The following is a 20,684-nucleotide window of genomic DNA, read 5'->3' as shown; positions in this document are numbered from 1 at the left end:
GCGGCACTGACGGGCCTGGGCCCGGGGGAGTGTGTTACACGGTGTGTGCCCCCCGCCTTTCCCTCATGGTGGGCCCCGGTGCCGGTAAAAGCTGTAGGTCTGCGCACAGCCTGCTCTGCGCTGCCTGCCTTCGTCCAGCTTGCAGTGCGTTGAGACAGGCGAGGATACTGATACTCGATTTCATGTGCTCTCAGTACCTTAGCGACACAACCCTCTGAAATTCATGAACCAGCATGCTTGGCAGAAGACCTAAAAAAAGCCCTCAGGCAAAGGGCCAGGGAGCTGCAGCTGCAAAGCAGGTAAGGAAGGCAAAGGGCCAGGGAGATGTGGTTGCAAAGCAGGTAGGGAAACCTCCTACTCCTCCTGTTCTTCAGACTAGTCTTATTCAGACCTCTTGCTGCTGTTTTCCTGCTACGGTCTCCCATACATTAATAAGATACAGCAAGTCCATGAAAAAAATTAAATTGTGTGGCGCTTGTTTTCCGCTTCTATCCTTTAGTGCATTCTTCGTAAAGTAAATACTTGATATGCAGCAGTGGAGGTCTTGCAGGGAAGCCACAATGTTGTAATGCTGTAATCTTTGCGTGAGACCTCATGACTCATGTTTACAGTAGTTTCTTACCCCGGCCATATCGATATTTAATAATAACTTCAATAACTATATAGAGTTTTTTCTTACGCCACTAAGAAAACAGAAGTAAGAAGACCAGAACATCAGATAACACATTCAGGGCCACATATGGGAGAACATTAAGGTGCTACACCAGAGACAGTTAATTTTTAATTTCCCTGCGTATAGTCTTTTTTTTCTTGCAACAGAGAGACTGCTCAGCCTATATCTCCTTAGATAAAAGTGAGTTTACATGTGTCCATGCGGTGAGGTTTTTTCGTCCTCTTTACCTTTGGATGTAGCTTCAGAAGCCTTGAGGACAGAAACATGATTTAGTCATGGTTGGCAGGTGTAGGAAGTCAGGCAACAATGTCAAAACTAGAAATACAGCCAAGGCAGAATCCTGGGTAGAATAGTGGAAGAAAACCTGTACAGGTAGAGGTAAAGAATATGTTAGAACCGGAATGGAACTTTAGAAACCTTTGAAGGTAGAATAGAGGCAAATAACGTACAGAGGAGGAGTAACTGATAAAATATAGGGAAATATGAAAAGGATATTAGAATAGAGAAAATAGCTAAACCGCTCTCTTTTGGTGATTTCTTAGGAACGTATATTCTCGTACTGGAGGCAGAATCAGTTAGTTGGAGATCCGTAATGTCGCCTTTGCTCTAATATGAAAGTTTGCATTTGTTAATTGGAGAGGTAGTATGTAATTTAGTTCATTTGAACAAGGGAGAAGGTAAAGGTAAAAATATCTTTCCCTGTCCCAAAAAAGAACCCAAAATCTAAAAAGATAAAGAGCAAATAAATTTTACAAATTTCTAATTCAATACAGTTAGTTATTCAGCCTGTCTTACAGCATGGAGGATTGTTTCTTGAAACAGGTACGCTAATGGCTTGTTCACTTGCAAATTAACTCAATTTAAACTCTTCTTGTGCCATGCAGTGTATCAACTGCAAGGCTTTTATAACCTTTTTTTTTCTGTTTTATTAAACATTTGTTTAATACTATTAATTTCATTGGAAATGTGCCTTGCTGAAGAGATTGACAGACTTGGAGCTAGAACTGCTGGATTCTGTTCTTGACTTCATTCATTACTACACTTGCTTCACACTCTACACTTGCAGCGAGGCAATAGACAGATGATGTGTGCCCTGATCCATTTTGCACGTTGATAAAAGGTGTACACATGTTCCGTAGGACTGAACGTTTAGATCACCGTTATAAATATTTCCTAATTAAATCTTGTCCTCACCTTTTTTCTGTTCTGTCAAAGGCTGCAAATGTATTAGTTTTGTTTTACAGAAGGGAGATGGATGGCAGAAGGTGGCTAACTGATCTGCCCAGTGCTTTACAGAATGTCAAGGGCAGGGTCAGTGCTAGTAAACAAATAGCTGCAGGTTTTGAATACTGTTCCTGGTCCTTGGAGTCAGTGTTTCTCAGCTATGTTTCACATTCTCCTTTGGAGTTATAAGAGGTTTGAAAGAGGGCAGTAGCCACCAGCGCATCAGTTCCTACAGAGTTAAAAAAAGTTGTTATTACTGATTCACAGTAGTTGATAAACCGACAGGCAGCTTCAGCTTCTGGCAGCACTTCAGATCCTCCAGGGCAGGAGGAGATTGTTAACCCTTGTGATAATGACAACCGATTTTTATTCTTTTGCTTGAGAGAAGCTGAGCTGCTGCCTACTCAGCCATGTGAAGACCAATATGTCAACAGGGGCTTGTGCTTTGAAAAAGTCTGAGGAAAGCTACTCCACCTACATCACGGGATGAATCTAATTCAGTTAATTCATGTTTATAAAAAGCTTAGCATACTTTGAATGTTATTTCTGGGGCAGTTAGTATCTTAACCAGTGATACAAAAATCATGATAAAATGGCAAAGAATATCTTTTAGATTAAGACCTCGGAGATTTCTTTGATACTTATGTCCTTTGGCGTGTTTTACAATAATTGAGTGATAACCCCCACTACTTCGTCAAATTCTAATTTCTGGTATTAATAATACTACCTGCGATGCTGTTGCTTAGCTGATGATCTGTTCCTGACAGTTGTTTGTTTCCTCCAGAGTAGTGTAGATATTGCTGGGTTTGTAAGGGCTATGTTTCTGTGTGTGTATGCGCTTTCCATGTGTTTATGGTTTACAAACTGAGGTAATGAGAAGTACAGAACAGTTCTGTGTATGTAGATATAGCTTCTTTCAAGAGATAAGGGTGAAATCTCTGCAGCGTATGCATGTCAGACACATGTTGTGTGGATGTGATGGAATATTTTTGAGCTTAGCTGTTGCCAGAGCTGCCCTGAACTTCCATGATGCTCTCTGCTTCATGAGGCTCAGATAACAGACATAATTTTATTTTACTTTGTTACGTCAGACTAATAGATAGGCCTGATTTCAAGAAATGGTTGATTGTAGAGAGTTTTAGAGGAAATATTTGTGACTTACTAAGATTTATGTACCTCACGTCAGTTACGGGCGCCTGGTATGCATTGTTTTGGTAATAGAAGTGGTATGATAGTGGGCTTTAAAAAATAACAGAATCCAGAATGCATGAAAACATTTAAATAATCTGTGCAGTGTGATGTCTTTGAGTGTCATCTCTGTTCTAACTGCAGTATTTCATTTTTTAATTTTTTTTTTTTATTTTCCCTTGGCTCCAGCTGGGGCTGTTTGTAGATTTCAACCCTGAAGAGATGCTGCTGGCTGCAGAGGAAGGTGGGGATGATGGGGATCTAGAAGCAGAACTTGCTGCTATCACAGGAGCAAAGGTGAAAGAAGGGAAACCAAAACCAAAAGGGAAAAGTAAGTTAAAAGTATCGGGATTTTATTTATTGATAACCTGAATAATTTATTAAAGATACCTATTTACAAATCACTGATGTATCTAAAATGTTTGTTCATCAATGATAGAAGCTGAAATTGCAACTACTCTTTCCTTTACTTTGAAAGGTTTAAGTTGTTACTCCACAAAAAGGGTAAGATTTTTGCGGGGTCTGTGCTCCTGTGGACATAGGGAAAAGAGATTTGACAGCTAGCCAATTTAGTGACTAAATTAAGACATGCTTGTTTAGCTCTTGAAGTCATAAAAAGCTGTAGTAGGTGCTAGATGAATTAAAAATTGAAATTGTATTTCTTGTGGAGAGTGGGTTGTTTGTTGTTTTGTTGTTCTTCTGTTTTTGTTTAAAGACTGAATTTACTGAATGACCATTATGTTTTTAGTTACTTGGAGTCTGTAACCAAAATTGAATACTCTCTTAAGGAAAACCTGGAACTGATGGAATTACTTGGAGAATCCTGTAGCTTGTGTTATGCAGGAGGTTAGAGTGTCTCTTGGAATGGATCATTACTATTCTTAATATTTTAAGCATCTTTGCAGTCTGGTGGTGTTAGCATGCAGCTATGCAGTGTTTTACAGGATTGCTGTAATCTACAATAAATCAAGGCTGCTGCTGAGAGGGTGAGTCTCTAGTGAGCATGCTCTACCTCTAAGCTGGTAAACATACTTATGGAGTTGCAGGGTGAGCTGGTTCAGGAAACTGATCTATAAAAATAAACTTCCATTGTTGTGCTAGGTTTTCAGCTGAATCAGTTCATCTGGTTTGCTACCTGCCTATTTGAACGCTGCTGTGGCTGCAAGGGAGGGGTGGCAGCAAGTGGCTGAGATGGGACAAGGAGAATGGTACCCTTGGTACAGGTGTGTGAGCAGATGCTGGAAGGAAGGGTTAGTGCAACTACAGCCTTAATTGCAGCTCTGCAGTAATTTGCCTGTAATATTTGAAGGGACTTCACACAGAGCAGCAGGGAAATGAAGAACTTTAAAATATTTAGAAAAAGTGACTGTCTGAACACTGTAATTGATGAGAGACACAGAAGATGTTTGTATCTAAAACTAAATTCTAAATAATTTCCACTCTCCAGATTTCAAGATTGCAGTACTCTTAAAGCTAATAAGCATAGTTGTTCTAATAAGCATAATAGCAGAACTTCTGCCACTGGACATAGGTTACTCATGGTTAAAACATGCAGGATAGTGTTTTGAGGATGAATCTGTGTGTCAGGAGCTCTTGAATTGTTGTCAGCTTTTCAAGTGCTGACTTCCTTCTCCCCCTGATCATGTCACTTAATGTGTTTTTTCAGTCTCTTTATTCATAGGAGGGAAATTAAACTTCAGACCATGCAAAATTAACGTTTAGTATGCCTTCTACAAGGTATGTGTTATCATTCATAAAACTGTTTTCTAAAATCATTTACAGCTATTCTGTTTTCCTGGTAGAATTGGGAGTATATAGATTAGGAGCTTGTGGAAGATGAACAGCTGGACAGCTGTCACTGAGGACTCATGAGACCTGGTACACTGTAGTGACGGGGACGTGGTACGTGATGCGGACAGGGTGCAGGCTGGCACCTGGAAAGGAGGAGGGTGTGGTAAGGACAGGGGAGAAACAGATCCTGTCTGGAAAGGGATAGAAAAAAGGGACCCAGTATAGTACGTACTGCCGCTTGGTTCTTGGCTGAGCACAAGGTGCAATTATTTACTCCTGGGTTTACATTATAGAGCTCTGACTCTTAGGAGGGAGGGGAATAATGATCTCTCCCTCTAACTCGAAGATGCAGGCAGCAAAAGTGGTAGTGTTGCAACATCTTAACTACAGACATCTCTGCTATCTGTGACTGATAAATGTCAGTTGGTCAGCCACTCAGATATTTGAAATTGCAATTGGTCAACTTGCCATACTGGATTAGAGCTGAACCAACCATCCGAGGAGGCTCGGTTGGCTTTTTTGCCTCTAGTGGGGCTTTGTGTAAGAAACACTCACACCCTTGAAGTACACCTGGTTCCCTTTGGATAAGGCCTAGTATCCTAGTTGCAGAGTTTTGCTAAGGGTCAGATATATGAGCAACATGTTTGATACAGGTACTGAAGCACTGATGTGATAAATTAGATTATTTGAACAGAAACAGCTTTGTACCTGGGTTAATTTTCAGCTGATCCAGCAAATGCAGGGGAAGGATGGGATGCATTTTAGATCCATTTAAATTGACTGTAAAAGTCTGTCCCGAAGATCTATATTTTATGCAACATTTACTGACACTGGTGAGTCACAGTCATATGTCTGTATAGGAAAGCATTGAAGGCATTTAGGTGGACAGCTGGGATTTATGTGCAAATAGCTCCACCTTTGAGAGCGTGTGGAGGAAGTTGATAGTTAAGGGAAACGTGGTTGGCACAGCAGGAAGTAGAGTTGAGAACTCGGGAAGGGGGCGTTAAGTAGAGTTTTCAGGGTAAAGACCAGAAGCTTGAAGAGAAATTGCAAGACAAAATAGCCAAGAAAGATTTGGAAAAGGCAAAATCTTATGGGCATGAGACAGCAATGCAGAAAATGCAGAAGTGTTGTTAGAGAGGCAGAAGAAACAGCACTTTTTATGATTTGCTTAGCGGATCTCTCTGCCAGTGTTCTGCTGCTGCTCTTGGGATCAGGACAAGTATGATGCCTTGATTTGGAGTATTCTATTTGTGTATGCCAAGTGTGACTTTGCAGTAGTGTTTGATGTATAAAACAAGTAACTTCTCAAGGTGGAAAGATTTTCTTGTCTTCCTTTCTTGCTGTCTTCAAACACATGATAGTTTGCTGTGCCTCCTTTCTTGTCATGTTAACAACCAGGAGTTTGGCTCACAACTTGTGCTGTTCGGTATGTCTCTAGAATTGATGTTAATGTGCATCATCAGTTTCAAAGGATAAATATATACCCGGTTTAACAAGAGAGATGGAGAGAAAGAGACGTTCTTGTGCTTAAGACTAGATTGAGAAAATGGATCAGCTGTTGGAGTCTCAAGTGTAACGCAGACCCTATACAAAACTCCAATTATTTAGTTGTCACTTTATTGGGAGCTCTTTGAGCTCAGCACTGTTTATGGTAACTTCCTTGAACTCTGTTATGATATGTGACTGTATATGCTGTTGTAATACACACAGAACTTATTTTTTTGGCTTTGAAAGGAAATGTGAACAGAAGTTTTACCAGCAGGTGTGCTGGGATGTTTAATGCAAGTGTTTACATCTCATGCATTTAACTGTTGGGCTAACTTGGTCATATCAATACATGCAGATCTTTGGGAACTACAGTACTTTTAACTCAAATTAGTTCAACATGAGGGAGAGAGGAAAAGGGATAGAACTGTGAAAAAAAGAGAGATGGATGTTTGTGCACCACTTCTGTTCCATATGGAATTAGAATTTATTCTGTCAGTCAGGGGCTACACCTGGAGTGAATTACATTTTGTTAGGGGAAACTGACATGAGATAAAGGATACAGAACAGAAAGGCCTGACAAAGGTTCGGAGTCCAGGCCTGTTAATGTGGACAATCACGTCATAAATATCCAGCATCAGCTTAAAAAACTAGTTCAGATGTTTATTCCTACTGGGGACAGAGGCTGCTCCAGTAATTCTTTCATGGATGGAAACTTGTAATCAGATTTATTCATCAACATTTTATATTCATTTGCTCTTGTGCCACCATGGATTTTCAGCTTAACTGAGGAGCACGGTTTTGACATAATATCCAGTAATAGTAGCATTCTCCAGATTTTCTTTGGAAAACTGAAGTCTTCCATAATGACAAAGTTTCTGTTACCAGTTATTTTTGTAAATAATATCACAGAATAATATCATTCTTATCTGTAGCTTAAATCAGCCTAGGAGCTTGAGGTGACTTCTAGTAAATTTTCCCTGAAGCAGTTGTTTCATCCTGTCCTATTTGTCTTTCTTACACAGTTTTAAATGTCATTACTGTGCAAACCAACCACAGTATCTTTCTCTTTCGTGGCCATGCTTTCTGAGCACTGTTGTGTCCCACCATACCTGCTCGTCTGTCATGGTGCTTATAGTTTTGCTGTTCAGGCTCCTCATATTAGTAAACAGACATTTCTCCCTGAGATCTAATTTCTGAGCTAGGTTATTGGATACAGTCATGTTCCTTGTCTTATTGCCTGCCTTGACTGTCACTCTCAGAAACGCTAGTATTCCTTTTTTCCTGGATGTTCAATTCCCCAGTCTTTGACTTTTATCTATGAATATTCTCTCATTTGCCTATGATACTATCCAATGAAGAGGATGCAAGAGGAGACATCACAGCTGGTAGCAACTCCTTTAGAATTTGTATCCAGTGACTGCATAACTTTTACTTAGGGTTTATGACTCCTTGTGGTTTCTTTTTACAGCACCTCTGCCCATGGATCACATTGAAAAGATGGCTGCAGAGTGTATGAAGGACCTCAATGAAGAGGAGGAGGAAGAAGCAGATGATGAAGACTTGGAGAAAGATACAGACCTGTTGGTATGCATAACTTTGTTAGCAAAAAGTTTTTGTATGTCTTTGTTGTTTGGTTTTTTTTTAAAACAGAACTGCATCTAGCAAAAACGTCTGTTAACTTTGTGGTGAGAAGCGAAAATGTTGCAAAAGCATTCAATAGATATAAGGCTTTGCAGAATCCAACCCCCTGCACACCACAGTAAGAGAATTTCTGAACTAACATTCATATGTGTGAGGCTCTTAGAGAAGTGGGGAGAACAGTGGGAATCCCATTCCATGTCAGCTGGTGAAATATAGCCAGGGACATTCTCCTTAAAGTGATGTCTGTCACCCTTTTGCTACTGCTTTGAGTAGTGCTTGGCCTGAGAGACTATCTCCCAAGAAATTCTTTGTTATTTCAGTGAGTGATCTAGTTAGCAGAGTTTAGGGAAGGTGTGTTAAGCAGTGTTATTGACTCCCATTGTTAATAGATGCCTTTTGGAAATTTCAAATTTGGGTTTGAATGATCTTTGTAAAAGTACATCTGTGAACTTCCCCAGCTTCAGATCTCTAACTAGAAACTTTTGTGGTGATCCTGGAGCTGCAGTGTGGCTTTTGAGCGGTATCTGGCTTCCTGTTGTGAATACAAGTGGAACCAGTTTCATTTAAAAATGGAATAAAAAACAAGATATCAGAATACAAGATGTTTAGACTTCCTGTTCAGATTCAAAGTCCACGCAAAAGTTTTGGAGCTTGAGACTTGATTTTGTTTTGCCTTTTGAGGAAATAAAAATTTATGAGGGAAAGCCTTTTGTTGGCTTTTTCTTTTACTTTAGGCAGAATTGCAAGAAGTTCTGGGGGTGGAAGGTGAGACAGGAAGCTGTGAGGATGAAACAACAGCAATGGAGCCATCCACAGCTGAACCAGAAGATGAGCAACCTGAACTGCAACAACAGGTAGGAAAGAGCTTCATGTTCCTGACGGTTTTGCTGAATCACTGTTGTCATGCAGCTTATACGAGGGTCACATACAAGGATCTAGAGAGGTCATCTTGTCCTCCATGGAAGCAAGAACTACAGTATTGCTGTCTTTTCTGTGGAAGTCAATTCCGTATTGATATAGGTGAATTTTTTTTCCTTTGTTCAGAGGATAAGTTTTAATGTTAGCACAGAATTGAGGAGGTACAGTTGGAATCAAGCATGTCTTGTCCCTCATTATACATATGAGCATGCAGACTGCAGTTCAGGCTTCCAGAGTTTGTATGTTCCCCCTCAGGGTATTGAGTGGTGTGCTGAAATTGTGAGACTTGTTATAACTCAGCATCTTTGACATCTTTGTGGTATTTTTCTCAGTAGCATTAGCTTTCTCAGCTTAATTTGTCAATCCTCATGCGGTCAAATGCTTTATTCGGTTACTGCCATGTTTCTGTTGTGTGCTACAGATTCCAGTGCCCTTGTGCATTTGGCCCATTAATAGATGGGTCTGAGAGCGTTTCTGTAGAGATAATGGCAATAATTGCATCAGTAGCCATCTGAAAGGTCTTGCAGCTGTGGAGCGTTTGTAAGTAGCTACTCATAACTTTCTTTCGGCTGCTCTTGTTGTTGAACTAGTTCCAGGCTGTAGGAGGAAGAAAAAGAGCTCTTGTAGTAAAACCAGGTTAAAGAAGCCCAGAAGGGAGTAAACTAGCATGTTTTAAAAATAAGAAAAGAAAAAGTCAAGATTTGTGCCAAAATACCTCTTCACACCCTCTGTTGTGTGGTGTTTGAGAGACTGTACTGTTCTCTTCACCTACTCTCTAACCACATGGCTCCAATTACCCTGTGACTGTGAGTTTACTAAATGTCTCCACCCATTCTTCTCTATTACGCCTTTGAGAGAAAGTCCAGAGGTGGATCCAGGGACTGTTAGCGTAGTACAACTGCTCCTCTGTTTCAGAGACTGTTCCGCCCTTGCGCTCTTGATTAACGGGAGTGTGTGTGAAGAGGAGTATTTGTCTTTCAGTGCTGTGGGAGAACTCATATAGTTGGATAAATAAATTTTCTTAATTTGTTTTATTATTTTTTCTGAGACCACCTCACTTCCTGCTGTTACCAGTGAGCTGCAACAGACAATAGAGAAGAGAATTTCTGACTATAGGGCAGCAATTTCTAATGCAAAGGAGTCAGGTGAGAGTGCCAAAATACGCCGATACGAAAGAGGCCTTAAGGTAAGTTGGGCTCATCAGGTATGTGCAGGAGGGGGAGGCAAAGTCAGTTCTCCGAAGTGTAGTTCAGTGTCTTTCCAGATGTGTGAATTTGTTGAAAGGGGAGAGAAGTCCCAATATGCTGCCTTGAGTTACTTTAAAAACACTTCTTTTTACTTACTACCAGTCTGATGTAGCAAATACTCACATAAAGTATAACTTCAAATGCCTTTTGTGCATCAGCTTTGTTTGTGTCGGATGTGGCTAGTGGTAGCTGGAGGCAGGTTTTGTGGGAAACGCTGATGTTAAACCTACCTGTCTAGATCTGAATTTGACCTGTGATGACTGTTCAGTGCTACCTTAAAGCAAATTTTAGGAGCTTTCCTAGCACATATACCTGCCGGTTCATCACTGATGCTTTCCTTCAGATACTAACCTTCCGCTCAGGTCTGTGAGACAAAGGAAGGAGATGCCTTTCCCTGAGTGTGTTGGTTATGCTTGAAAATAAACAGAACAGGATTTTTCATTAAGGCAATTAAAAATTGCAGCAAGGTTTCTTCAGCTTTGCATTTTTTCAGCCAGGTGGCGTGCTTGTAGTTAGTTGGTAGCACTTGGTGATTACTGCCTTGCAGAGTGCCTTTATTTCCCCGTTTCCTTTCATCTGGCCTCCTGCATCACCCCAGGCAGCAGGCAGCTCTGTCTTTTTGAGTGAAGCTTTATAGCTCAGCACTGTCCATTGAGAGAAGAATGTCGTGTCTCACGAGCTACCAGATGTCTTAAGGTACAGAGGGAACAACTGAGGCCAAACCCAAGGGAGGAAATGCACAAGAAAGGAGATGTCTGCATGGGTCCACTGCCTGCTAGCTCTGAAAGGAATGTACATGAAACCACCTGACCTTTCAGGGAGTGAGAGGGATAGGGAAACCAGCTTATTTCATCCAATAACGAAGCTTAGCGGTGCTGTTTGCTACTTCCTCTATTTTTCAAGGTAGGGAGTTTCCCTGTGCCTAAGCAGTGTAGCTGAGGATAATAGACTAGATCTCACTTCATAGCTCACGGATCCTTAATTAGCAAAATGACGTGCCAACAAATGGTGTACGGTTATCTCTTGTACATAGTTCTTGGAACTGAACTTTAATCTCAGCGTTAATCCCACACACGGAGAATAGAGCGCTGTGTGTGGGTTGCTGTGCTGATCTGAACCCCAATCTCACACGTAGTCAATCCAAAGTATCTCTACCACTGTCTCTTAATAGGTCAAACAATGTCATGGCTAACCAAAAATAGTAATTATTCTGGTGTGATGAGATTTTGTTGTTGTTGTCTTTCTGTACTTCCATTTCAGTTTCTGTGGCAGAAGAAAGAAGTAAAACTTTTGTTTTGGCTTAAAGTGCATAATGGTCTTTTGTCTGAACCTGAAATTAAAAATAAATAAATTAATACTGAGGAAAGTAATATTTGTGGTGAAGGAACAGTTTTAAAAAAATGAGCAGCAGCTAACTGATGTAACAGATGGTGAGAGCTTCTTGCCATAGGTCACCAGCTGAAGCTCCATTTCCTTTGTCAGTATTTAATGGCTTTTCTCATTTCATTAAATAGGTATGCAGACTCCTTCCTTCCCTGAATCTATGTAGGCAGTGACATTTCAAAGTAGTATATTTTATTTTGTTTTAAAGACATAAAATGTATCTACAGTTGGTATAAATGACTTCCTTGGTGTCACGTTTTGTGACAAAGCTGAGTGGACCACATCAGCTATCCAGTAATTCCAGGTGTTGAGGTACTTGCAGTTAGGTATTTTGGGTAGCAAGTCTTTTGCATTGTGTTGCTCTGATAATCGGGCACATTTCTCTAACGCTGAAGTTGGCCTTGCTGAAAAACAGTGAGCTAAAGGGCAGCAATCTGTAGTGGTGTGCATAATAGATTCCATCACAAATAAGGGAATGAATTTGTGTTTTAATGATTTTATGCTAGTAATATGTTTGATGAAAATGCCTATTGACTTTGCTGTTCTATCTCTGCCAGACACTGGAAACCATGCTGGCTGCAGTGAAGAAAGGCAAAAAAATCAATGAGGAAGAAATGCCACCTCCTGTTGCAACAGGAAAGAGTTCTTCTCACTTACCTCAAGCCACGGGAGTGGAGCTAGAGAATTCGAGAGATTCAGTCGGTGTCATACCAGACAATAAAGCTGAGTCTGCTGCAGATGATGAGCAGAAGACCTCTCACGAGGCACAGCAGCATCTGGAATCAGAGTCTCTACAGGGTCATGCTGCTTCTAGTCCTGCTGTGGAAACAGGTACCATGATTTGAGAGGATAAGCAGTTGCAACACTATTTTAATGTTACATCTTTCTTGATATTTGTATCGTGTAGCAAAGCACTGCTTATGTTGGAACTTGCCTGCTGAATGTTTCAGATAGTTGTCAGTGGGATGCTGAATTTCTGGCAGTAAAATCAGTTATTGTTACAGAGCTCTTATATGCACTGTATCAGTGTCTGTCACTTTTCCTGTGCCTCGATTTCTCCTTCTTTTTTTTTTTTTTTAACTTGGGAAAAGTGGGATTGTTATGTCTGGCAGGACTTCTGGACTTCTGTAAGATGGTTGTGTGACTGAAAGCAAAAGAAGACTAATGCAGGTTTGACTAGGTGGTCATAGTGAGGGATGCACGACTCTGTGTAAGTCTCAACGTTGTTTCATTCTCACAGATCTCCAGAACAGCAGCATACGAGCAATACTACTTATGAGGCAGAAGGAGTATAAATTAGCAGCTCTAAAAGCCAAGCAGCAAGGGGACCTGGAGAAAGCAAAGGAATACATGAAGGCAGGCAAGGTATGCACACCAAAAATCCTGAATGCTAAACATACCCTATGCTGTACCCTCATGCTTTGAGTGTCAAATATTCATTGTGGCAGCTAGCAAGTCTTGGACATACTAGAATAAATATTCTGCTCTGTTTTTTCTGTGTTAGAAATTTAATGTGGTCTTGGAAGCTTTGGATAGTGGGCAGCCGATAGACCTCCAGAATATGCCTCCATCTCCTCGGGGTAAGTCTCGTCTTACAAAAACCATTTTAGAAGTCCCTCTATGCTGTAATGGGATTATTCTGAATTTGATTGCAAAGAAGAATTGAAGATCACTTAGATCTGAGGCTTACTGCATATTCAAATTCAAGACCAATGAAGAAAAATGAGGTATCATTATTTATATTGAAGTTACTCTCTGTGAATTACACAGGTTCAAGTAGGTATCAATGTCTAATAGTCCTATTTTTATAACTTTAGATAATAGCAGCCAGTAGTTGAAGTGGAAGGGAAAGAAGGGTAACAGCACATTCTTAAAGTTTACTGTAGTACTTGATGGTGTTATGTGTTTCAACTGAAGCTAATAATGTTTCATATTAAGAACAGAGTGCAGTGCATTAAAGACTAAATCTTAAAGCAAGTTACCAATATTAAAAATACTTTGATCAATGTAAGAGAGATTTTTTAAAAATAAATCTAGTATCACCACCACCAATTAATATTTGGTCTCTGCAATTCCATGTTTTAAACAACTTAGTTTAGTAGATTATTCTGAGACTAAATGACAGATTCTTTTATTTCAATAAGTCATGAGATTTATGACTCCTCAAGTTATAAACTGATCACCAAATGGCACTAGAGAGAAACTTCACCCATATTATAATCTTGCCGTAAGAAGTGCAAGATTTTTGCAGTGGATATTTTTGTAGTTTTCTGAAATAACCACTGCTATACAATGCGAGACTTGGGTGTCTGAATAGATGGTATTACTTGCTTCCCTTTTTCAGTACATCTTTTGTTACTAGGATATTTTAGTCATTTAGCAATCTTGTTCACTCTTTCCATCTGCCAAGATACTAAGTTACATTTCAGGGAGAGAATTCTTAGAATACTTGAACTGGTTCTACTGTGGTTTTTTTTTTCCTCTTTTCCCTCAAGCAGCACTAACCTAAATTAAATCAGCATTTGATATTTTCTATTATAAAGCATTTTCTCTGAATAATGGGAACCTTAGATTTATCTAGCCATGCAGATGTTGTTTTGAAGCCAAAAAGCTTTCAGGAAGATGATGTGATCAAATAGATGGTTTTCTAAGTACCATGGGTTGCCTTGCTGTTTATGGAACACACTTTGAAACTTCCTGCTTTCCTTGCTTTGCAGATCTTGAAAGCCTAGGAAACATACAAGATGCATTCAAGCAAAAGCTACCAGCTCCAGTGGGAAGTTCCCAGGATCTTACAACACTTGAACCTTACACCCAAGAAGCTTCAGGTAGGACTTTTGGGTTTCTGTAGCAAGCCATAAAAATAGCAGGGCTGCCAGGCACTTTAAGATCTGCCCTATCCCACTGAACTGCAGCAGGACTGAGTAAACTTAGCTAGTGTTCCTGAATATTGTTTGCTGCTGATCCCATCTGTACTTTTGTTCTGGATCCATAATGGAAGTAGAATTTAGTAAACTTAGAAGAGTTGTATTCATAGTAAGACTTTGCAATGATGATTTTGTCTCTGATGAAGTTAAGGAAGGGGAGGAAGAAGGCAGCTTATGTTTTGAGATCTGAATCATGTGGCGCTTCATTGTCTGTCTGTCTTCAAGGTTCCCTGCAGCAGCCGAAAACAGTTCTGGAAGCATTGCAGCAAAGGCTTGAAAAGTACAAGTCAGCAGCAGCACAGGCTAAAGCAAGTGGGGATGATCGGAAAAGCAGAATGCATGAGAGGATAGCCAAGGTAAAGTGAAAGTGCAGCAAGTTGCTTGCATCAAGCAAAGCCATTTGAATTAGTTCTCTTGCTGAAGGCTTCTTCAAGGCTGAAATAATTTTTGTATTGTCCTTCTGTTTGAAGAGAGTTCCAGCACAGTAGCTGTAAAACATTTGGAGGAAGGAGAAATAGAGACAATGCACGTATTATAGCAAAATACTGTGTATTCTGCAATATTTATGATGGTTAAATACAGTTGATTACTAATCTATAGTCAACTTGATTTTGTGTCTTACTGAGTGCCTTTGATTACAGCAATACCAGGATGCCATAAGAGCCCATAAAGCAGGGAGGAAAGTGAATTTTTCTGAGCTACCTGTTCCCCCAGGTAAGTGTGAATATAAAATGTCCTAATATCATTTTTTTTATGTCTACTGGGCCCTGAAGGAGGTGTGCAGATATTGCCTCCTCATCCTGTGGAACAGCTCCTCCTCTTTCTCAGTGAGTAGGCTGGCCTTCTGTTTAATGGTATTGTGAAACTGCTTTTAGTATGCTCCCAAATTTTCACACTGGTGAATATTCCTGACTACTGACTGCCTGTTTGACAGCACTGGAACTTGAAACTGGCCCTATTTGAAAAGTTAAACAGCTTAACCATGGGCAAGCGCTGAAAATGTCACCTGTCTGCCCTCTGTGACAGCCCTCCTAGAGGAAAGAGTAAACTTGGGATATATTGGCTTCTTAGTTTACTGGAAGGAGATTTTTGAAATGGAAAAAAATTGTGATGTTTCCCATTCTGTTTATTCCCAGCAGGAACCTCAGAACTCTATATTTAATTTAAGCATCTTCTTGCAACACCTTACAACTCAGATCAGTATTGCAGCTCTCATGGCTACTAAAAGTAGTCTACAGAGATGAAGCAAATTATGCCCATAGTCACACTGAGACAGTGACAGAGGCAGAAACTGAACCTGCTTCATGAGACACTCTGTGTCCTTTTTTGTCTTATTCAGAATGTATAGTGCTGTGTTTGTAAAAGTTTTGGCAAGGTCATCTACACATGCTCCACCTCTGGTTTGTATGATACTGCTTCTTCCCTAGGAAGCATCATTCCTTCTCTCTTGTGCCTGATGTGTTCTTCTGAAAGGATACAATTAGCACTGCTAAGTGGTGTCTAGATTTTTTTTAGTTTAAAAAAAAGCCAAACCAACCCTAGAAAAGGGACATGGACCTTGTGGCTTTTTTGTCCCTGTCAAATGTGGCAATGGCAAGCAGTGTAGTAGTAGTAGTAAAGTAGGCAGTGCCAGCTCTGTCAGGTCACATACTGCTGTGAGGCTGTCCCTGAAAAGCAGTTTAGCATCCCTTGTTCTAGAACATGATCCATTTCTTGGTAAATACCAGTTTCTGTAAGAGTGAGGTACTCCATATTTACACCTCCGAAAATGTGGATGACTCCTCAGTTTCCTTACACGTTAGCTGCATGTTTTTCAGCTGTTATTTAGAGGCCATATGATTTGCATTGAAGACAACCTTTAGGCTGTCACTGGAACCAGCAATGAGATTATAATGGACTGGCAGCACATTTCATTGCATCTGGATGATGATAAGTACGAGCCTTGTCCTCCTTGGAGACAAAAATGCTGCTGAGTAATGGATCAAATGTCACACGATGGCAGCAGCATAGGATTCTGTGTTCTGCCTGCTTGTGTACCTCAAACTTGTTCTGTCCCTGTAGCAGCCATCTCTAGGTTTAGAAGCAGTTTAGTTATTATGTCTTGGCACTTTTAATGAGACTGGCAACAAAAATACTTGCTATGTGTAATGAGATAAATCTTATTAACAGACATTTTATAGTAGTGGCTCTGGCTCTCTGTTGTTTGAAGCTGACGCTGAACTTGTAGTGTGGAAGTGAGAGTTTATCTTCCATCATCAAGCCTTCCTCCCATTCTTAAAAGGGTAATAAAATGATGAAAAGGATTGTTCTTCATATACTTGATATTAAACTACTGTGATTCTGCCTTGCTTTACAACCTCTGCATTGCAGTAGATTTTCAGCAGAGGCTGATGTTACAGTGTGTTACCCAGATGTCAGTGATGTATTGTTTATTACTCTGTGGGGTAGCACTGATTTTCTGCTGGGCTGTGTACCCACTAAGGTGAGGTAGCAGTGAGAGGGGAAGAAAGAGCCAGCAACTTTTTGTACAATCTGCTGTCCTTTTGTGCAAAAGAGCGACTAAATTCTTTGCTGGTTCTGGGGGCATCTCTGTTACCAAAGTTTTGAGGTTCTGAGGTTCCTTGGCTGGCTGCCAGTTGCTCAACATAGAAAATTATGCTCTGTTATTGGGTCATTTTAGCATCATCCCTTTAAGCCTGTATTATCTGTAAGAGATCTGATCTTAAGCCCACCACTCAGACTTTATCTAGCAAGGCTTTGTGGCTTTGGCCTCAGTCTAGTTACGCTGAATTCTGAAATATATTAGATAATGGATGCTTGGATAGAAATAGCTTTACAGAAAAGAAGAAATATGGAAGACAGAACACAAGTTTTATGCAACTCTTTACTTCTGTATTCCTTTCCTCCTCAGGATTTCCCCCTCTTCCTGGTGTTGCAGCAACGGATGGTGACAGCACAGTAGCTGCTGTTCTGGAAAGTGCCAGCAAGCTGGCAAACATGGAGGAAAATGATGAAGAGGAGGAGGTTAGTTTTTCTTAGTAGGATGTGTAAAAGTTAAAATGCTGTCTCTTGTGGTATGCAGAGATGAGACCATCAGATTTCCAGTCAAGCAAAGGTACTGAGATGAAATATGCTTCCCAGAAGTCTGAAGAGTACAGGATCCTCAGTAGTAATTTCAGTTTGCATTATAGTGTAGGGGAGAGAGAGATGAGATGTTATGACAGTCAGTACCTACAGAGTCTGCAAGTCCAGAGTTTGTCTCTTTCGTAACTGTCTTGTATGTGGGTTTTATTTTCAAAGCAAACACTTCAGATCCTGGCCACCCCTTTACATTGTTCTGAAGTACTTAAATCTGTACTTTGATCCTCCATCTCAGTAGCTCCTATGTTTGTGCTTTCCCAGTATGTTCAGCACTTACTGCCTTTTGTCAGGCAACACCAGCCTTTAGACTTTGGTTTAATTTCTTTCTCTCTCTGGATTTGGTTGCTGATTGATTGTGCTTTCAGCTGGAGTAGCTTTTAATGGACAGAATTCCTGGATGATGGTTTTTCTGCACGCACCTGCTTGTTTTGAAATCACTGCCTTGTTGAACATTCCTTTTGTCCCTTCAATAGCAGAAGTTTGCTTGCATAGGTCAACTACCTACTGGCACAGCATGGCTCATAAACCCCCAGAAGTTAAAATTTGCTGTCCGGAATGTTTTGTTCCCCTCAAAAGTGATACCAGCAGGCTGATATAGTGATAACCATGGCTGTTGATGCTTGAGATGCTGTCCTCAACTCTGGAATAGATTTTATGCATTCAACGTGAAATTCTTTTTGTTATGCTAGAATGAACCTCTGACACAGGCCCCGGTTGCCAAGAAGCCTGCTCAGCTGCCTGGAAAGCCGACTCAAGTTGTTAAGCCAATTACAGTGCCATCTGCTGTAGCTGAGGAGGAGAGCTCTCCTGAGCATGTGAAACGAGCTACATCACCCTCAACCCTGGACAAGGCAGAGTCAATGGATCATCTCCCTCCAGCTGGTAAGGTGAAGGGATCATCATTCCCACTGATCCATGTGCAAGTCATTTGCACTAGTTTAGTTTAATACCTTGGTAAATACTTATTTTCATAATATTTTAGATATGAGCCTGTGAATGTGTGGCATAGATTTCCTCTGACAGGAGACTCAATATATTGTCTGCTGGAGGGTGGATCCAGACCAGCCATGCAGCTTTATTTCACAGAGGCAGCATGTGTAATTATAAGGGTGATTGGGTTTTTAATTAATTTTGATGTAACGAGTGTATCGATTCATAATGTTTAACTCTGCTCACAGTTGAACTCTACATATACTCCCATTAAAGTGGATGGCTTGCCAGTGTGATTTATTCATTGATGTAGTGCAACTTCCTACATCAAACAGTGGCTTCTGCCTACTGCTTCATCCAAGGATCTCAAACTGGCATACAGGCAGTAGTTCATCAATCTCTAGTCCTGCTGTTGCTAAGGTCACTGAACAGTTGTCTGTACAAGATTAATTGTACAGATAGTAAGGAAGAGCCACCACCTCACGGTGTGATTTGGGCACACACCAGCAGTGTTGAGGCTCTCACTGATTCTGTTGTCACGCCTTGACTATAATCCTGTCGTTCTTCCATTCTGCCCCCAGGGCAAAGCAGAGCTGCCTAGTTGGCTGATGTGAGTTCTTTTGCAGAGTGCAAAGGCGTTTCACAGTGCCACTGTGATTAGCTCGTAACTCTTCTCTCTAGAAAATTCCATTACTTATTTTATAAAGACCACTAAAACATAGTAGTTGGCCATTTTGGCTTTGAAAAATCTATGAACCCTCAGGAGATTGGGTTTTTTGCAATTTTAGCTGACATAATAATCTCTTAAGTGAATTGCCCTAGACTTATGCTGTGAAGGAATTGATAATACCTGGTCTCTGGTGTTACAGTAATCTCTTCTGGGTACTTCAAGTATTTTAAAATAAGACCATTAGGTGCAACAAGAACCTGGACAGGTTCTTGATTTTCACAACAAAATGTCAGTACTTCACTGTTGTAAGGCTATATTTCACTGGCCAAAGTGCATTCTGTGATCGATCCAAGTATAACCTTCTTCCGCCCAGAATATGAAGTGCACCTTACAGCTGCCTGTAGCTGATAAATCAACTGTAAAAAACCTGTCTTTTTTCTTGTTGGAGAGCACAAGGCATAGGGAGGTGTGGGAGTGCAGAAGGGCAGCTGCACTTAAGGCCTATGCCAGGAAAGTCAAGGAGCCAAGATCAGTTGGATTAATGGCTTTGCTCAGTCAGAGCAAAATTCTCCACAGATCTGCTTTGAAAATACCTGTGCTCTGTGTCTCAGCCTCACGGAGCATGCTGTGGGTTTTGTCTCAGTGGAATCTGGGCTAGTTACCTTGTCTAATTAGTTTGGTTTTGGCTGATTGGGCAAATTGCTTACAGCAGCAGGACAGCGGGCTCTCTTGTGAGCATGGGAATAAGTTGATTGTCATCTGACAGCAGTGAATATCGTATGAGAGTCATCGGTATACTTGTTTGCTGAGACAGGCACCTCTTGCAAGTGTTGTTTAGCTTGTGTAATCACGAGTAGAGTGCAGTGGTGAATGCAATATGAGTATCTTTGGAAATGGCTGTAATCAGCTCACGCTGTACCATTTCCTAAGTGAGGTATAGGAAGAGGGAGGATGCGCTGACCTGTTACAATGTAAAGCAATCTTTTCTTCTTTGTGTGGTTGTCCTTACTGTTTTGGGAAGGAAAGAGGAGACCCAGGAATTAATAAACTAAGATGGCAAGGAATTATAAATAAGCAGAGGTGGGTATGTCTCAACGTGCCTGCACACATTGGTTCATTTGGGGGGAGGTTTGACAGATCAGGGGAGAGGAAAGAAATGAGTACAGAAGATGCTTGTAATATCCGCTGTCTTCTAGAAGTTAAGATGTCATGCTGAAACTTTGAATTCAGCTTCCACTTTGGACCAATCAGCTGTACTGGAGTCTGTCTCCTGCCTGCAAATAAGGGGCTGTAATTACTATTGTGACACTTGTGAAGTGCTGTGAGTTTTTTTGATGAAGGATGCCATGATAGAAGGAATTTTGTTTCTTTTTCTGATACTTGAAATTGAAACTGGCCATGAAACAATTAAGTGCGGTAAGGAAATGTCCTTATTTGATATCTGTATGTATACTGACCTT

General features: G+C 40.6%; 1 protein-coding gene across 1 annotated transcript in view; it reads left to right on the top strand.

Moving 5' to 3' along the window:
- Positions 1 to 233: 233 nt before the first annotated feature.
- The window catches only part of CC2D1B (coiled-coil and C2 domain containing 1B), a gene marked incomplete at its 5' end in the record, with an annotated part of 36,258 nt that continues 15,807 nt past the window's right edge, over positions 234 to 20,684 (top strand). The window contains 13 exons of the mRNA XM_082484182.1: positions 234 to 299; positions 3,275 to 3,416; positions 7,836 to 7,951; positions 8,743 to 8,862; positions 9,975 to 10,112; positions 12,114 to 12,387; positions 12,797 to 12,921; positions 13,061 to 13,136; positions 14,274 to 14,384; positions 14,709 to 14,839; positions 15,125 to 15,197; positions 17,395 to 17,507; positions 18,314 to 18,506. Coding sequence (XP_082340308.1) covers positions 234 to 299; positions 3,275 to 3,416; positions 7,836 to 7,951; positions 8,743 to 8,862; positions 9,975 to 10,112; positions 12,114 to 12,387; positions 12,797 to 12,921; positions 13,061 to 13,136; positions 14,274 to 14,384; positions 14,709 to 14,839; positions 15,125 to 15,197; positions 17,395 to 17,507; positions 18,314 to 18,506 — 1,678 coding nt within the window. The remainder of the gene's footprint in view (positions 300 to 3,274; positions 3,417 to 7,835; positions 7,952 to 8,742; positions 8,863 to 9,974; positions 10,113 to 12,113; positions 12,388 to 12,796; positions 12,922 to 13,060; positions 13,137 to 14,273; positions 14,385 to 14,708; positions 14,840 to 15,124; positions 15,198 to 17,394; positions 17,508 to 18,313; positions 18,507 to 20,684) is intronic.

The sequence above is a fragment of the Vanellus vanellus genome (assembly GCF_965231255.1).
Source record: "Vanellus vanellus genome assembly, chromosome: 5".
NCBI lineage: Eukaryota > Metazoa > Chordata > Aves > Charadriiformes > Charadriidae > Vanellus > Vanellus vanellus.
The sequence above is the reverse complement of the archived record's forward strand: the minus strand, read 5'-3'. Positions and strand labels throughout refer to the sequence as shown.